The sequence below is a fragment of the Nipponia nippon genome, unplaced genomic scaffold (genome assembly GCF_047370975.1).
Source record: "Nipponia nippon isolate SJK-2023a ecotype South Korea unplaced genomic scaffold, ASM4737097v1 scaffold_1, whole genome shotgun sequence".
NCBI lineage: Eukaryota > Metazoa > Chordata > Aves > Pelecaniformes > Threskiornithidae > Nipponia > Nipponia nippon.
The window spans coordinates 54041766-54058676 of record NW_028262290.1 but is presented as its reverse complement, the minus strand read 5'-3'; the positions used below and the strand labels follow the sequence as shown (position 1 = coordinate 54058676).

Below are 16911 nucleotides of genomic sequence, written 5' to 3'. Positions count from 1 at the left end.
TAGACATTACTTTAAATAAAATTATAGAAGAAAAGTTAGAATTGCCAGCTTCTTTGGTATGACGGGAGAAGTTGCAGGGTTTTATCTTAGTCAGTGATAACTCTTTGAACAGTTTCCCTCAAAATCTTTGCTTTTTTTTTTATCAGGAAGGGATGGCTGCAAGTCATATCTGAGCTCCAACGTATACTTATCCAGACACAGTTTGAGAAACTGGCTGTAGAGTTACCCAGGAGCTCACTGCTTTGTGTTTTCGCCCCCCTTTCAACCCCTGTGCTGTCAGGCATAGCTTGGATTTCAAGTCACCACCTCCCCAGTGTCTGCAGAGAAACAAAATGTAATAAGTTAGAAGTACTTGCTTAGAAAAGAAGAAAAAGCAGTCTTCTTTTCAGGCACTTTAAACTGCTTAGTGTTCTTCAAATACAAACCAGCTAAAATAGAGGATACTGAAATAGCCACTTAGTAAGAGTGCACATATGATCCTTCAAAATGAACCCATCAAGAGAGAAGAGGAAAATCCACAGTCACCACCAGCACATATTACAGTCTAGGTCAGCAATTTGCAGGTGTTATCAAGAAATAATGTGTGCCCACAGCAGGTGAAATACTCAAAGTATTTGTCACATAGCGTGCTTGGCCCTGTTTTGTGTCTTGCTTTCTCAAACATTCATTTGGAGGTAGTGCTGTTACTCGGAGATTTAAGAAGGTGAGCTCAGCCCCTTAGCTTAGTTGGACTTGGGATTTTTCCCTTGTCCATTATAGAGTTACTAGCCTACCCTCCTCATTGCTTTAAAATGTACTTGTTTTTCAGAGTTCTCCAATAGTTTGGTTTGTGTTGCACATCTGTACAGATGGTGTTGAATCTGCTTTTTGCCTTTTTTTTTTTTTTGGTAGGTATCTGAAACTTTGGAAATGGCAGAAGACTGAATAGGAAGTGGAAAAATGCTGCATATGTAAAATGCATTTTTGGAAAGTGCAGGTGGCTGCTTATTTATATGAAGGTTTTGGAGTAACGGTGTTGACTTGCAAAACTAAGATGTGTTCCTAATCTCACTGGGAGATGTTTATACAGATCTAGCCCGGATGTTTGGAAAAGTCTTGCTGAACTAGGTGAATCAGAAGCAGGCACGTGGCAGGGCTTGCAGGCTCATGGTCATGCAGTGTGTGGGTGACCATCACCTGGTTTCAAGTCCATGTGGAGCTGAGGACACTGAACACTGAAAATATATAGCAAATTGTCAGGAAAAATTGCTCTTAAACAAATACTGCGGTGACATTCAACAGCAAGTACTTTTTTAGTGTTTACTGGAAAACATTATTTGTAGATAAATACTGCCCAATATTGTAACTTGGAGTAGCACAGGAGGACTTTCAGTTACGGGAAGTCTGCCCAGAAGATGCCTTTTAGCTGAGCTGGAGTGCTATCCTCCCACTCCCAGGAGCAAGCCAGAGCTCCTGCATAAATCGCAGTGCTAAGCAGGGAGGGCTGGTTGTGCAGCCAGCTCGGCACGCGGCCGGGTGACATTCCTGAAAAGTAACCGCTTTCCTCCTGCGGTTTGGCAGAGAGCTGTAATTCTTGTTTTTTCCCACTGGCAGAATTAATCAAACTTTTAATGTATGAATGGGGGAGACCTGAAAATTAAATTAAGCAGGTGAGGTCCGAGCTTATGGAGACTGTGATTCTTGTAGAATAGCACAAGGACTGCAGCGGGGAATATCTTCATCCCAGACACCCTGAGGTTAAAAAAAGAAAAAAGCTGTCTGTCAGTATTCTGAGTAGGAGTAAGCTTAATATTAATACAGACTGAGACTCAAACTTCAGTTCTCGCCATGAATGCATCAGGAAGTGCAGATCCGCAGGTGTGCGAGAGGATGTTTTGAGTGTGTTAGTAGACACCCAAGAGGAGGAAAATGACAGTATGGTTTGACTCACTTATGATTATAGCAGCAATAAAAGAAGTGGCAATGAAGCAGTCCATGTCCAATGCCAAAAGCTGTGCCTGAGTGGACCTGGAGGCATCTCCTTCCCTCCTTCTTGGAGGGCCTACCGTCAAACACGTGCTCTCAGGTGGCTGGCTGGCAGACCGAAATGCTTGAATTACTAAAATAAGAGTTTAATCTGAGCAGACTGTGGATGACTTTCGAGTCTCATTAGAGGGGAGAGGTGGCACAGAATTATTTAGGTGGGAAAAGACCTTTAAGATCGAGTCCAACCATTACCCTAGCACTGCCAAGCCCACCACTAAACCATGTCCTCGAGCACCACATCTACACATCTTTTAAATACCTCCAGGGATGGGGACTCAACCATTTTCCTGGGCAGCCTGTTCCAATGCTTGACAACCCTTTCAGTGAAGAAATTTTTCCTAATATCACATCTAAACCTCCCCTGGCGCAACTTGAGGCCATTTCCTCTCATCCTATCACTTGCTACTTGAGAGAAGAGACCGACCCCCACCTCGCTACAACCTCCTTTCAGGTAGTTGTAGAAAGCAATAAAGTATCCCCTCAGCCTCCTCTTCTCCAGACTAAACAACCCCAGTTCCCTCAGCCGCTCCTCATAAGACTTGTGCTTGAGACCCCTCACCAGCTTTATTGCCCTTCTTTGGACATGCTCCAGCACCTCGATGTCTTTCTTGTAGTGAGGGGCCCAAAACTGACCACAATATTCGAGGTGCGGCCTCACCAGTGCCGAGCACAGGGGGACGATCACTTCCCTAGTCCTGCTGGCCACACTAGTTCTGATATAAGCCAGGATGCCGTTGGCCTTCTTGGCCACCTGAACGCGCTACTGGCTCATGTTCAGGCAGCTGTCGACTACCTTCCCCAGGTCCTTTTCTGCCAGGCAGCTTTCCAGCCACTCTCCCCCAAGCTTGTAGTGTTGCATGGGGTTGTTGTGACCCACATCCAGGACCTGGCACTGAGTCTTGTTGAACCTCCTACAACTGGCCTCAGTCCATCGATCCAGCCTATCCAGATCCCTCTGTAGGGCCTTCCTGCCCTCCAGCAGATCAACACTCCCGCTCAACTTGGTGTCGTCTGCAAACTTACTGAGGGTGCACTCTATCCCCTCATCCAGGTCATTCATAAAGATATTAAACACAACTGGCCCCAATACTGAGTCCTGGGGAACACCACTTGTGACCAGCCGCCAACTGGATTTAATTCCATTCACCACGACTCTTTGGGCCTGGACATCCAGCCAGTTTTTAACCCAGCACAGAGTGCACTTATCCAAGCCATGAGCAGCCAGTTTCTCCAGGAGAATGCTGTGGGAGACAGAGTCAAAGGCTTTACTAAAGTCCAGGTAGACAACATCCACAGCCTTCACCTCATCCACTAAGCAGGTCACCTTGTCATAGAAGGAGACCAGGTTAGTCATGCAGGGCTTGCCTTTCATAAACCCATGCTGACTGGGCCTGATCCCCTGGTTGTCCTGAACATGCTGCATGATGGCACTCAAGACAATCTGCTCCATAACCTTCCCCGGCACTGAGGTCAGACTGACAGCCCTGTAGTTCCTCAGATCCTTCTTCCAGCCCTTCTTGTAGATGGGCATTACATTTGCTAACCTCCAGTCAACTAGGACCTCCTCAGTTAGCCAGGACTGCTGACAGATGATGGAAAATGGCTTGGTGAGCACTTCCACCAGCTCCCTCAGTACTCTTGGGTGGATCCCATCCGGCCCCATGGACTTACTTAGACTTGTTTGTGTCTAAGTGCTGTAGCAGATCACTAACCGCTGAAGTAACCAAGAATGTAACATGATGTGGGATCAGATGGGTGAGCCTGGCCTCGACGAGGGGAGCTGAAGGAGGGCCTTCTGCAGGAAGGAGGGTTTGACTTTTGTGTCAGCAAAAAGACAGTTCATCTAAGCAGTGGTGGAGGACTTTAATAGGGAGAGCACCAAAGGATTCATCCTCACCCCAACATGGGCCAAAGGGCTTCAGGCAGGGCTGCAGGCAGGGCTGACCTGCTCAGGCTCTCTGGCAGTGTTTGTTGTCGATGCCATACCTGATACAAGGCAAGAGCTTTTCCAACTTAGATAAATATATCTCTCTGTTGGTGAGCAGCACTTTTTCCTGGGATTAGTAGTGTCAGCCCAAAGGAGATTCGTGCTGAAAAAGACGAGAGCCTTGTGTCACACATTTGGTCTAGGTTCAGATATCTTTTCCTCAAGCAAGAATCTCCAAAAACCCTTTTAAGCATGTACTCAATAAGATTGGCAATAGGGGACATGAAGGCCCACAGCTTTCCTCAGAGGGCCTTCTGAGAGGAAAGCTGCTTTTCTCAAGCTGGGTGCTCTCAACTATGTTATATCTTACCCTGCTAGGTGTGACAAGAGAGGATGCATTTCTCTTCTAGTGTAAACAAAAATTGTGTGTTGTTATACAGAAATGGCTTACCCTGGCATCACTGGGTTGAGCTGGTTCATCTGGGTTGAACTGTTTCTACGCTTCAGCATCTCTTTTCACTCTCCAGGGCGGAACAGAAGAGCGCTCACAACTATTCTCCACACACACACCCCCACATGGGAATCAGCACCAGCATGTAGACCAGATTTCTGATTAAAGAGAATTGTATAATGTCTGTCTGCATCATCTTCCACCTGCTTCTCTTACCAACTCAATTGCATGTGGCATTGTGTACCCCTTCCGTGCTGTGTTCTGTTCTTTCGCCATGTCTAGAAAGCAGGGAGAAGATACAGCACGTCAATGGCATGGGAAAGGTTCCTTCAATTCATTAGCCTATTTTTTTTGATTGTACACAGGACCCAAGAGGATCTGTGAAATAAAGGGTAGCTTTGCTTTAATATATATGTGGATTTTTATGCAGTAGATAGTTTTGTTTGCTAACATTTTAACACTTTTTAAGGGCTAAAGATGCTCTTGAAACATGGTCATACAACCTCAGCACCCCACACCCCAAAAAGAAATAAAACAACCCAATGATTTTGTGTCTTTTGAGAGGGAAGCAGGTTTGTAATAAAATCACAAAGAAGTGGTTTCATGGCTGATTCTGAAGCTGGCAGTAGGCACACGTGGAGAGTTTTAAAAGGGACTGGGCTTTTTAGAAGCATTTGCTACTAAAAAATGTTGATCCAGTTCCTGATGCCCTCTATCAAACAAACAGGAGCTCTCTGGCAGGACACCATGTGCTTACTCAAAAAATCCACAACAGCTGGAGATAGACATGTTAGAGAGCTGTGTGACACCAAACTGTGTGGACTTCTGGTTTTATTTTTTTTTTAAGTGCTTTCCTCTGCAGCGCTACCAGAATCTGCAAAATCAGGCAGAGACAAATACACCCTACTGCAATTTCTGCCTCTTCTCAGCCTGTGACAAACACTGTGACACTGGCATGTCCCACGTGGCTTTGTGGTATGTGTTGGCTGGTCCATGCAGTGAGGACAATTTGTAGTCTGATCAGTGGAATCTTTTATAATGCAAAAGGAAGCAGATGCCAATTTTGTGCTGATAACATTGAATTGCTCTTCAGCAGATGAGCTTTTTATGGTTGTCTCCAAGTTTTAGATTTTTCTTTCTCACACTTGGCTCTTTAGCAACACACTAAGGATTTGAAGAGAGGTTTTATTATTTTTTTTTAGCTTCAATGTAGGAAATCCCCATGAGGAAGTTCACTTGATTATAAAGAATAACAGAAAAGGAGATCTTCAAAACCCAGAAAAATCCCTGGTGAGGGGCAAGAATGCTCAAAACTGTTTGTGTGCTGCCCTTGTCTCCATCAGTAGCATGACAGATTTGTGTTCGCTGCACTGAAAAAGCAGCAGAACATAGGTGCCAACATGATCAAATTACACCAGCCTGGCGACCCATATCATGACCAGGATCAGACAGATGCACTTGAATGACTTTGTTCTGTACATGTTCCTCCCTGATGTCCTTCGGTGTTTGCCTTGTGTCAGACTGGAGTGGATTATTCTACCTTCTAGCAACACTAAAATGCAAATAAAATTAAGCCCAGAAATGTACGTTGGATGTGCCCACCAGCCACGTCAGAGCTGGGGGATTCAGCCTAGGATAATTAAGCACTAGGGAGCTAAGCTGTCCATTGTGGGCTACAAAAATGAGAGCTGGGATATTTAGCAGTAGTGGTTTTGAGGTTTATTTTTTCTTGGGTTTGGGTTGTGTGTGGTGTGTTATTGGGGATTTCTGTTTGTTTGAAGGCAAATTTTAGCACAATCCTCTGCTGGCTTACAGAAGTATTCAGGACATGTTTCTGGACTTTCACTTTATTCTGCTTTGTCATTTTCTGTTGGCATAGCACAGTACCCATCTGGCACAACACTCTGCTTTGTGCTATGAATCTGAATGCTGAACTTGCAGAAGACAATACAGTCTTAGGACTATTTTTCACTGTAACACTTTTTTATAGGGTGTCTAACCTAAAGGGGAAGGAAAGCAGCCATCATCAGTCTTGTCTCTCCCTTTTTTCATTCAGAAATGAAATGTAATAAATGAAAGTATTTTTCATAAAAAGCACGTATACAAGAGAATGCATTGTGTTTTCCTAAATTAAAAGGAAATATTTGAAACTAAACTTGCCTGTTCTTGTAAATCCCTGTTGTCTAACTTCTCGTTGGCATTTGAAAGCCATTTGGAAGGCAAAAGAACTCTTCCAGGAATATATGCAAAGCTATTTCACTTTTAATCTGCTAACACTGCATTTTAAATGCTTTACTATGTGTTTGAGTGAACTAAATTATGGCCAGCATATACAAGTCAGAAATGACAAGGCAGTATGTAAAGACAGTGTATAGCTTTCCTTCCCCCTTCATTCATCCTGGACCATCATCTGAGCCAGGCACTAGGCTAAGACTATTTCCTGCCTCTGTCTCAGACTTCCCTGTACAAACCAGAGCAAAACAGCTAAGCCTAGCACCTCCCATGCTTACCTATGCTAACCAACTCCTTACTCTGCAAATAGTCAGTTAAGCAAACTAGGGACCAAAATGTGTTTCTGACTGAATTAAGACTGTGTAAATACAAACACATCTGTAACAGTTGGTTAAAAGTATTTATTAACATGCATGTTGCAATAGTGATGGGGTGATTAGGTGTGTGCATTTTAAATCTTTTCACTTCTATATTTGAATGAAAACAAGAGAATCACTCTCAGTATGTCTGAAAGGTACAGAGCAGAAACCAAAGGGCAGTATGCAAAGGTAGCTTAAAGATTTCCTTTACACACCTACATGATCTTCTGTTTTAGATGCTTCGCTAAAATGCGTTTTTTGCTTAAATGAACACTCTCCTGCTTCTCAGAGCCCCTCACAGGCTTTCAGTAGCATTTTGCCCTCACAGGCGTGGTGCCTCAATCGTCCCTGAGGCACGGTGTGGATCAGAGGCATTTGACTTACTTTATGCAGGGGAGCCTTTATTTCTCCACCAGGACTTGGCAGACTCCATTTCCACACACCTCAGCACAGGACTGGCTCCTTTTCTGGTCAGTCCCCTTGGGACACCTGCAATGGCAGCCAGCAGAGTGGCAGAAACCCAAAGCCCTCATCTTCTCCTGTTGCCTCTTGCTCTGGTTCTTGGGAAGTACATCTAGCAGTGCTACTCCTCCCGCCCAGTGCACTATCGGCATGTTGCCCTTGTGGCTGTGCTCCCATCCTTCGGTATGAGGCCTGGGGCAAGGGCAGCAGTATGGGGAAGAAGGATGGTGCAGCCGGTTTGGAGACCTGCCACCTGTGAATGCAGCGTGTTTCCTTAGGGGACAGCCCAGCCCCAAAGCACGCCTGGCTCTGCATGACCGCTGCAAGCTCCTTGAATGCTGCTTCAACCAACATCATCACATTATGTATCCAAAAGGGACTAGAAGCCTCCCAGGCAAAATCTCCCTTTTACCATAGCAGTAAGAATGAGCTGTGTATAAGCCCCTCTGAAAGGGATCTGGTACTGAGTTCAGGACTACCTTGCAGCGCTTGTCCCATGTCACACCAGCGGGCACTGCAGCACAGAAATGATGCAGCATGCTTGAGGAGCTTGTTCAAGATCTTTAATAATTCACATCCTCCTCCTGCCAATTAATATATCCAATGCAGTGAGTGGAGCTAACAGACTGTTTTGTATTGGCCAAAGAGCTGTCCCAAAGTCTCCATCCCTTGTCTGTCATGCTTAGTTGTGGAAGTCATGATGGCACGAACAGAAGTTTAGGTAATGCAGAATAAATAGAAGATGGAGTTGAACCCTTGAGGAAGAAAAGAGTATTTTCATATACAGGTTACTGGTAATAGTAACTCTGAGAAAACAAATTAGACATTAAGATCTTCCCCTGTCATACACAGCCAGATTTATTCCTAAATGGAATGTTTTCAAAATTTTCAGTGGCATTTCAGCTGTTCATTAAAGTGTGCTGTAGAATATAGTGACAATTTATTACACAGCTATAAAAGCAGTAGTAATCATTATAAATGCAAGCCTTCAGATGTTTTTTTGTCTATGCTTTAAATCTTCTTTCTTTTTTTTTCCCCCCCATCACTATATCTAGTGAAACAGTGATTGTAGCAATCAGTCAGCAAGGAACCACCTCCTCCAACAGCTGCCAATATCCTAGTCTGTTTTACACAACAGATGGGAGGTACGCACAGGCTAAGATCAGTGGCCACCAGTAAAATACAGCTCCAGGTATGTGCCAAACTGGCCAGTCATATAGTCAGGAACAAAACTAGCCAGAAAAGGAAGGCAGCTGTGCTGACCACCCACATCTGAAACAACAGAGAAACATTTACTGTCATGGATGGATGCCCTTGTTTCAAGCAGAATTGGGAAAACATTGTTATGCAACACTAATGCATACATAAAATGAATTTCTATACCTTTTGTGGTGGCTTTCCATGACACTTGGAGCATCTGATCTGATCTGTACTCTGGCTGCCACAGCAAAATCTTGCTGCTATGGGTACCTGCATCTTGTCATATTGGTTCCGACCTTTAAAGGGCACCTGCCTCAGCACTTGCTAATGTCTGTCTGGCAATATCTGTGCACTGAATTTGGTGATGTGCTGCAGTCTTCTTGTGAGCTCAGCTAATCAGTGACGAGCGACAGCCCCAAGTGACGTATTTGACTAACTGGCAGCTAATCAAGCATATTTGAATTTTGCATGTCACATATTGGCAGCAAACTGTTCACAACATATTCATAAAATACATTTTGAATTAATTTAAGAAATGCATTTCGGGCAGTGCTCATCAGTTTACAGATCTGCAGGGTGGTGAAGTAGCTCACATGCATCTGAAAAATTGTCTGTTGAATTATTCATTCTATTTTATCTTTTTTAATTTTTTATTTCTTTATTTTTTTATCAAATAACAGACAAGAATTTTTTTTTTCCAAGAGTACCATGGTTAGTGTTAGTTATCAAAATGTTGTAGCTAACTGCTAGTAACAGTCACTTTTTCATCATTTTCTCTTCCTTTTTTTGAGTTTGGAACACCACTAAGTATGATGTCTTAAAAAGCTTTCTGCTTTTGCCATGTGGAATCAAATGGTGTAAGGAGTCAAAGCATATGAATATAGCTGCCATGAGTATTGCACCATACACACAGTGCAAATGGCAAGCAGAGGCTTTATCTTCATCTTGTGTCAGGAATATTGAGTAATTAGCATAAGTTTACGTATTTTTATTAGGCAGGTAATTAGCAGCCAGAGAATACAGTGTTGTAGAGATGACCTAGATTTTATTACAGTATTGTACCATTCAGAAACAGACCCAGTTTCTGAACTACTTAGGTGTGCGATTACACAATGGAATTGTCCTCCTAAAATACGTTGACAATTACCAGAATTGTGCATGCCACTGGGAAATTGCTCATACTAATTACCATCGTTAGCTACTTGAATACAAAATAACTGCAAATGCTTGAGGAATTAGACATAAAATGGATTCTCTTCTTTCAGGTCAGTTGTGTATGTATTTCTAAAGACTAGGGGACCAAGACTAAGCCTGTAATTAGGTTACAGATTTTTCTTTCATATACCTGCAAACATCCATGCGAGATTTAAATTTAAAAATGGAAAACTTAATTAATATTTTAATTTGTTCTCTTCATAATACTTGGAGAATATTAAAGATGTTTCAATAAAAATATTGAAGAATCACCCTTTCAATACTTTATCCATTGATTAATTGTTTAAAAAGAAATATCCCCAAAATGAACTGTATTGCATAAGAGGCATGACATGGATCACTTTTTGTGACTCACAACTTTATAGGATGCCTCAGATTGTGAAGACAGCACTTAGCTGGCATTTTCAGAGGATAAAACGTCTTGCAGGTGGAAAATTGTAGCTACATGTTATTACCTTTGCTAGCTGACTCTAAGCACATATGGCAGGAGTACTGCAGTTTGTGCACATTACCTATGGGGATTTTTTTGTTTGTTTCTGACTACTTATGCATCTCATCTGTCACAGGTATTGGAAAGCTGGGCAACGTTATCACTTCAGAAATACAATTGTGGTTTTTAAACTTCTAATTTGACATCAGATCATGTAAAGCTACTTCCTTAGCCTATATTTTCTCAACTTTCAGCTTAAGCCAGGAATAAAATAAAATTTAAAGCACATCAAACCTTACCAGGTGCTCCAAGTTCTTGGAATGATTTCCCAGGTTAAGATGTACTATGAGTGTATTTGCATGTTGTGTATGATCTACCTACCCCATTTGTCTATACAGCCTTGAAAGCTCCATGAGAAGCAGCCCCTTTACATGGGTACATACGTGGGTGTCAAAGTCACAGCACCAGCAGGTCTCATCAGCACCAGGTTTTTGCAGAGTAACAATGCTTCAGAGGGACGCTTTAGAGTTCCTACAAACTGCATTTCAAGAAGTGCGTGTTCAGCTGATGTGTTTAGGATCATGCAGCCAATCTTACTATTGGGCCTCTCCTTTCTTTACCCCAGTCCTGGTGAGGGCATCTACATTTGACAAAATATCTATTTTCTTTTCTTCTTTTTTCCCAAACCTCCCAGGATATCCAGTGAACACTCGCCAAAGCTTCAGATCCGGAGCCACAGTTACCTGAGGGCAGTGAGCGAAGTCTCCATCAACAGGAGCCTGGACAGCCTGGACCCCGCAGGGCTGCTGACGTCCCCCAAGTTCCGCTCCCGCAACGAGAGCTACATGAGAGCCATGAGCACCATCAGTCAGGTGGGTGACACACACCCGCAGTGGCCTGGAGAGCAGCCGCCATGCTGGACACCGGCTGAGCCCTTGCAATAGAAGAAACTTGATTTTGTTTTAAGTAAAATCAGGCTGTTGCGTGCCACACATTTTAAAAACATTTTTAGAGAAAATAGAAATGTTTTCACACAGTCTTGTTTTTGAGAGGGTAACATCTGATAATGCTATAACCTGCCCTTTGCAGATGGATGAGTGGCACAACATGCAATTTGTTTGAAGGAGCAGTCTAATTTTTTATTTTTCTTTTCCAAAAGCAGCTGCTCATCAACAGTGTCTTTAAACAGGGTTCTCTTAAGGATCTTGTGCTTAGTACCTGAAATCAAATTTTTTGGAATGCCTCCAAAAAAAAAAAAAAACCCACGTTCACATGCTGAGTGAGATGCTAAAGGAAAATTAAGTCCATAGTATTTTGTATTTCACAATTTTATTAGTATTTTATCAAAATTTTTAAAGCTTTCTTTATGCTATTGTATACATTTTTAACCCCATGCACCTCTAAACTTGTCACTTATACTTACAAATGTTGCAGTATAATATATTAAGTGCAAAGGTATTATTGCCCTGAAATTCTGTAAGATCTCTTCATGCTCATTCTAAACTACAAAAAAAATAAAGGCCGCTGTGACACATTCAGTTTATGAGTTTTAACATCATAAAATAGCTTGTCCTTGCATATAACATGCTTGTACAGTTGAATTGGTCAGGGGAGAGCCTGAAAGAAATGCAAAAGTGCCAGCACTCCACAGGGCAGCAGGCCAGTAGTTCATCTGCTAAATCCTGTAGCTCCTTGGTATGATTTTTGGCTTGTTTGTTTAAGTGGATCATTTGGATAAATCACTTGGATAAAAGAATTTTCTTACACTAGTCCAGAAGTGCAGCAGGGAGGGATTTGTGGTGCCTTATTATTGGCATTATTACTTATTACTGGCCCCTTATTATCGGCATGTCAAGTCACTGCAATGTCAAAAAAACCACGTGACATCATTGATGCCAGGAGTTCAGCTGTGGCTGTAACAAATATATGTGCCATTCAGAATGGAGCTGTAGTTTGAATTTCTGCGGTGTTCTGTATTTGGGCATTGCAACCTCCGAGTATTCACCTGTGTATTTTATAGTGAGGCACTTTGCACAGGGTATGGGCTGATGCTCTAGAAAGAGGATCAGGATGTATCTAGGAGGAAACAGCACTGAAATTCAGGTCTCAGAGGCAACTATAGGAACACTGGGTTAGGTTACTTATTTAGCTGGGCACCTAGTACTTATACAAAGCTATCCACCAAAGAGTGAGTATTATTTGCCAATATGAAGAACTTGTTTGTTTTTAAAAAAAAAAAAAATCAGAGATATTTATTGGGGTTTATGGCTATTTTCCACCATTGTAGGATTGTTCTTTATGATGTACTATCCACTACACTTCCATGCTCTTTTAAGCAGTTTCCCTTTGAAAAAATATGTTCTACTCTTTGAGATTTCCCTTTTCATTTATTTATACAAATACTCAGCATAATATTTTCCTTGGTAAAATTCATCCTGGAAAAGAATTTCTAATGTTGTTTTCCACCAGCCTAACACAATCTTATCTTCTCTTGAAATCTTGGCCTTTTGCATGCTTGAAAACTAATAAAATCTTCAAGTGATGGTTTCCATGTACATGTTTCCTACAGTGGTAATTATTGTGCTTTAATGCCAAGCTCAGGGCTCTATTCTCAGTTTAGAAACATGAACATCCATTAATAATTAAGCCCAGGTAAATGGTTTCCAGGTTTGTAAGACCTGCAGTGAGGCCACATGCTTTTGAATGTTCTTTAACCTGCATGAGTGCAAGTCTTTGTCACCACCTAGTGTCTGCTCCAAAAAGGGTCTAAGGATTCCCTTGCATCTCTCGCTCTCAACCAAAGGAGTCAGCCCACAGATGTAGTTATACAAACATTTTTCCTCTGCAACAAAGCTGGTTCCCTTATCAGCCTCCTCTTCCCAACTGTTTGTTACCACTTCTACCTTCGAGCTTCTCAGCCCCTCAGGTTTATCACTCTGATTGCCTGTGGGTTGCATTGGTTGTGTACTAGGGTTAAGCTGACCTTTTTTTTTCCTCAACCCCCAAAGAAAGAGTGATTTTTGTTTTTCAATGTAATGGTCATAATGGCCAGAGGTTCAGCATCTGACATGGCCCCAGGGTGAGATAAACCAGATGCTGCTATGAGGACTCCCAGCTTCCCACCAGTCTCGGCAGGAACCAAGAGCCTAAACTCTGCTGAATCTCTGCCTAAAGCCTCTGTCTCCCCTTTTTGTACATTATTTTTTTCTCTTAACAATTGTTGCTTTCTAAAATGGTACATGTTTATATGTCATTCACCTGTTCTTCATGTGTGAAGGGATCTTCTAAGAGATGTTGGCCATTGTGCCAGTGTAGCTTGTGCATGTTTGTACTGGGTAGGCTGGTGTATGGGATGTACTGAAAGCACCTGGTCTTTGCCTGCAGGTGAGCGAGATGGAGGTGAACGGTCAGTTTGAATCCGTCTGCGAGTCGGTGTTCAGTGAACTCGAGTCTCAGGCAGTGGAGGCACTGGACCTGCCCATGCCGGGCTGCTTCCGCATGAGGAGCCACAGCTACGTCAGAGCCATTGAGAAGGGCTGTTCCCAGGATGACGAGTGCATATCGCTGCGGTCCTCATCTCCCCCACGTACAACCACCACGGTGAGGACCATCCAGAGCAGTACCGGTGAGTAACAAAAAGGGAAATCCAGAGGGGTGGCAGAAAGGGAAGGTGCCTTTCTGTGCAGGTCCATCAGATCAACAATGAGCTCTTCTCTGTCAGACACCAAGCCCATAAGAGGGTCTGTGTTTCACCAGGGAGCTGGACAGACTAATCAGCCTAAAACTATGGACAGATGAAGGCTGATGCAGTTGTGGTGCCTCCTACGTCCAAGCTAATTTATTCTGGGCTGAAAGTACATAGAAGGGAAGTCCAAGGTCGTGTCTCCTCTCACTTGCCTTCCCAAAAGAGCAATCACAATTTGGCAAGGCTGAACAAGGCAGCTCTGGGTTAGCAGCTTTGCTGGCTCTTACCAGCAGAGGAGGGTCCCTCTGCTGAGTTTTTCTAGAAAGACGAGGTGATCTTTGTCTTTTCTAAAAGTTGCAAGTTATTGGATGTGTTGTTTAATGGCTTGGAGAGACTGTTACAGCTCTCTAGGCCATATCTCAGAGGTGGGAATGAAGAAGGGAAGAAGAGGTCTGCAGGTCAAAACATGCATATTCACATCCTGCTGTTATTCCTTCTGCAGTTCAAACTATTCAAGCCTTTCAAGAGAGAGAGATTTCGATCTAAATGTGAGACTTACAAATGCTCCTTTTAATGTTTGAGGTTGTTTTTCTTTTGGAAATAACCATGATGAACTCCAGATTCTGTCACCAAAATTAGTGCTTAAGGGGAAGACAAAGCAAGTCAGAAACCAAAATCCAAATCTGCCTCTCTCATTCAGGAAAGCGAGAGGCAGGAACCATTACGTGTGTGTGCTCTTCCCTGTGGGAGGCTGAGAGAGGCCCTCTTTCTTTTGACTTCTCTCCATCCATTCCACTGCTTTACACAAGCTTCATTTACTATTCATGTACTATTCATATTCATGACTAATATTAACTATTATATATATTTCACTGTACCTACTCTCTCTTTTCCCGTTTCTTTAATTTCTGTTTTCCATACTTTAAACTTTTGCCTTTTTGTGTGTTATCTCACAGGTGCAGTTGTTTATACCTTGTAAGTTCCTTATCTCTCACTCCAGTCTTTTTTAAAGCCACTTGGCAATTGGTTTATGCCATCAAAGGACACTTTCAATCCTTTTACCAAAAATGTTCATCTTAATTCATGATTTTTCAAAAAGTAACAAGTTTAAGTACTGTTGGAAATACATTGGCAGTACAGCACAAACATCAAAGCGTTTTTAACAAATGCTGCAGAGCAATTCTCATCTAAGTCACTAACCCTTAAGAAATAGTATTCACTTGACAACATTTCTGCTATAAAAGTAGTTCTTCAATGCACGCAGGGTTTGCACCACACCACAAAGACATGATTTACATAAAGTATGTGTTACTTCATTGTATGGTATTAGCTTGTGTCGAATGTGTTCTGAGGGAAAAGCTGAAGGATGGGAGTATTCGGGGATTTTTCAGTGTGCATTTGCCTTTATTAGATCACCTTGGGTATCCCAGAGTGGTTTTTCAGTTCTTTGAGAATGGCTTTGTTAACATGTTTCCTGTATAAAAATAACTGTCATCCAGAAGAGAATAACTATTTTTTAATCATCTTTATATAAGAGGTTGTTTCTGTCACTTAGAAAAATGGCGCCTGTGTTTAGGGATGATGGTGTATAAATGGAGAAGGTTGACTTTATATACCAGCTAAAACCACTGGAAAACTCGAAAGAGGAAAATCGTTATTGTAAACTGTCTCTTGTTTATGCTCCTTTTTTCTAGTACAACCACAGACAGAGGCCTGATCTCTTCTCTGGGTAGCTGGCTTTATTAAAAAATCATATGAACAAAGCTATGTGTTATTGAAAAATGTAATCCAGTGGGTCTGCTTCTGTAGTCAGCCCCTTAAAATGCAGAGAGAGGAATGATTTGCAGCCCGCTCTTTAGACATCCATAGAAGCATTTAAAAACTGCTGTAGGTATCCATTTTCTGCTGTAGGAATTTTACTGACTTATCTTTCTCATTTTTTAATTCTGGGGTTCCCAAGGGCCCATCCCTTGCACTGGTAGCATTTCAGACAATTTGTCTCTTTTACTACCTGACTTACATACCACTATCCGTTTAATGAGGATTAGAGCTAGAGAATTAATTCCATCCAAAAGCATCTATATTGACGACCTTGCTGTTGCCTGTGGCTGGCTCACAGAAGAGAAGTAACATGAAAGGTATTGTTGATGGTTTCTATTAATATCTGCTTCAATAAAATGGGAAATGGCACAACAGCTAGGCAGATGTGAAGAACGAACGGTATCTCAGATTTATCACCACTGAGGTGATGTTTCAAATGCTTTTGTGGGAGACATAAGGGCAGTTATGATCTAAACTACGGATTTAACATCCCAGAATGAGAAAGGTCTCTTCCTGCCCCAAAAACACCTCTGCCTGTTCAACCAAGCAAGGTTCCTTTCATCAACATTAGCAATTCCCCCAGGGACATGGCTTTTCATTCACTAATGCACAAAGCTGTGATCATACACTGATATTGGGAATTTCTTTGACTGCTGGAAGCCCAGGAAAATGCCTACTTGATGATGAAGGAAAAGACAAGAGAGCTGTCTGTCCACTGGATTCAAAATTATTCCTCCAGAGCAATGACCCACAGCTTTCCAACGCATCTGGATAAGAATATTAAGCAAGCACTATGGACAAAAATTACACTTACCTCTGCCTGTTAGCCTATGCTACAGTGGTTGCAGCCTCAGGTTTTAATTTCCTTTTACCACATAGTGTTGGAGGTTTAGTTCTGAAATTAGGAATACATGTCTACTGGCATAGCTGTTTGGTTCCTGGGGATGTGCTCAATCCAACTATAAATCCAGTGCTAATGTGCTAGCTGTGGCACAGAGCTCAGCTACGGGTGACTGCCCAACTTGTGGTCTCTGCAGCCTGCGCTGGTCTTAGTGCTATCACAGCAATGCTGCGGGGTGACTGCATCTGGCTGAAACCGAGCCC

The 16911-nt window shown here is 42.5% G+C and overlaps 1 protein-coding gene across 8 annotated transcripts in view; it reads left to right on the top strand.

Annotated features, from left to right (window-relative positions):
- The window catches only part of DLGAP1 (DLG associated protein 1), a 430969-nt gene that overhangs the window by 318622 nt on the left and 95436 nt on the right, over positions 1-16911 (top strand). For all 8 annotated transcript variants that reach the window (XM_087755762.1, XM_087755742.1, XM_087755734.1 and 5 more), the window contains 2 exons: positions 10996-11173; positions 13686-13926. In XM_087755762.1, the coding sequence (XP_087611888.1) occupies positions 10996-11173; positions 13686-13926 (419 nt within the window). The remainder of the gene's footprint in view (positions 1-10995; positions 11174-13685; positions 13927-16911) is intronic.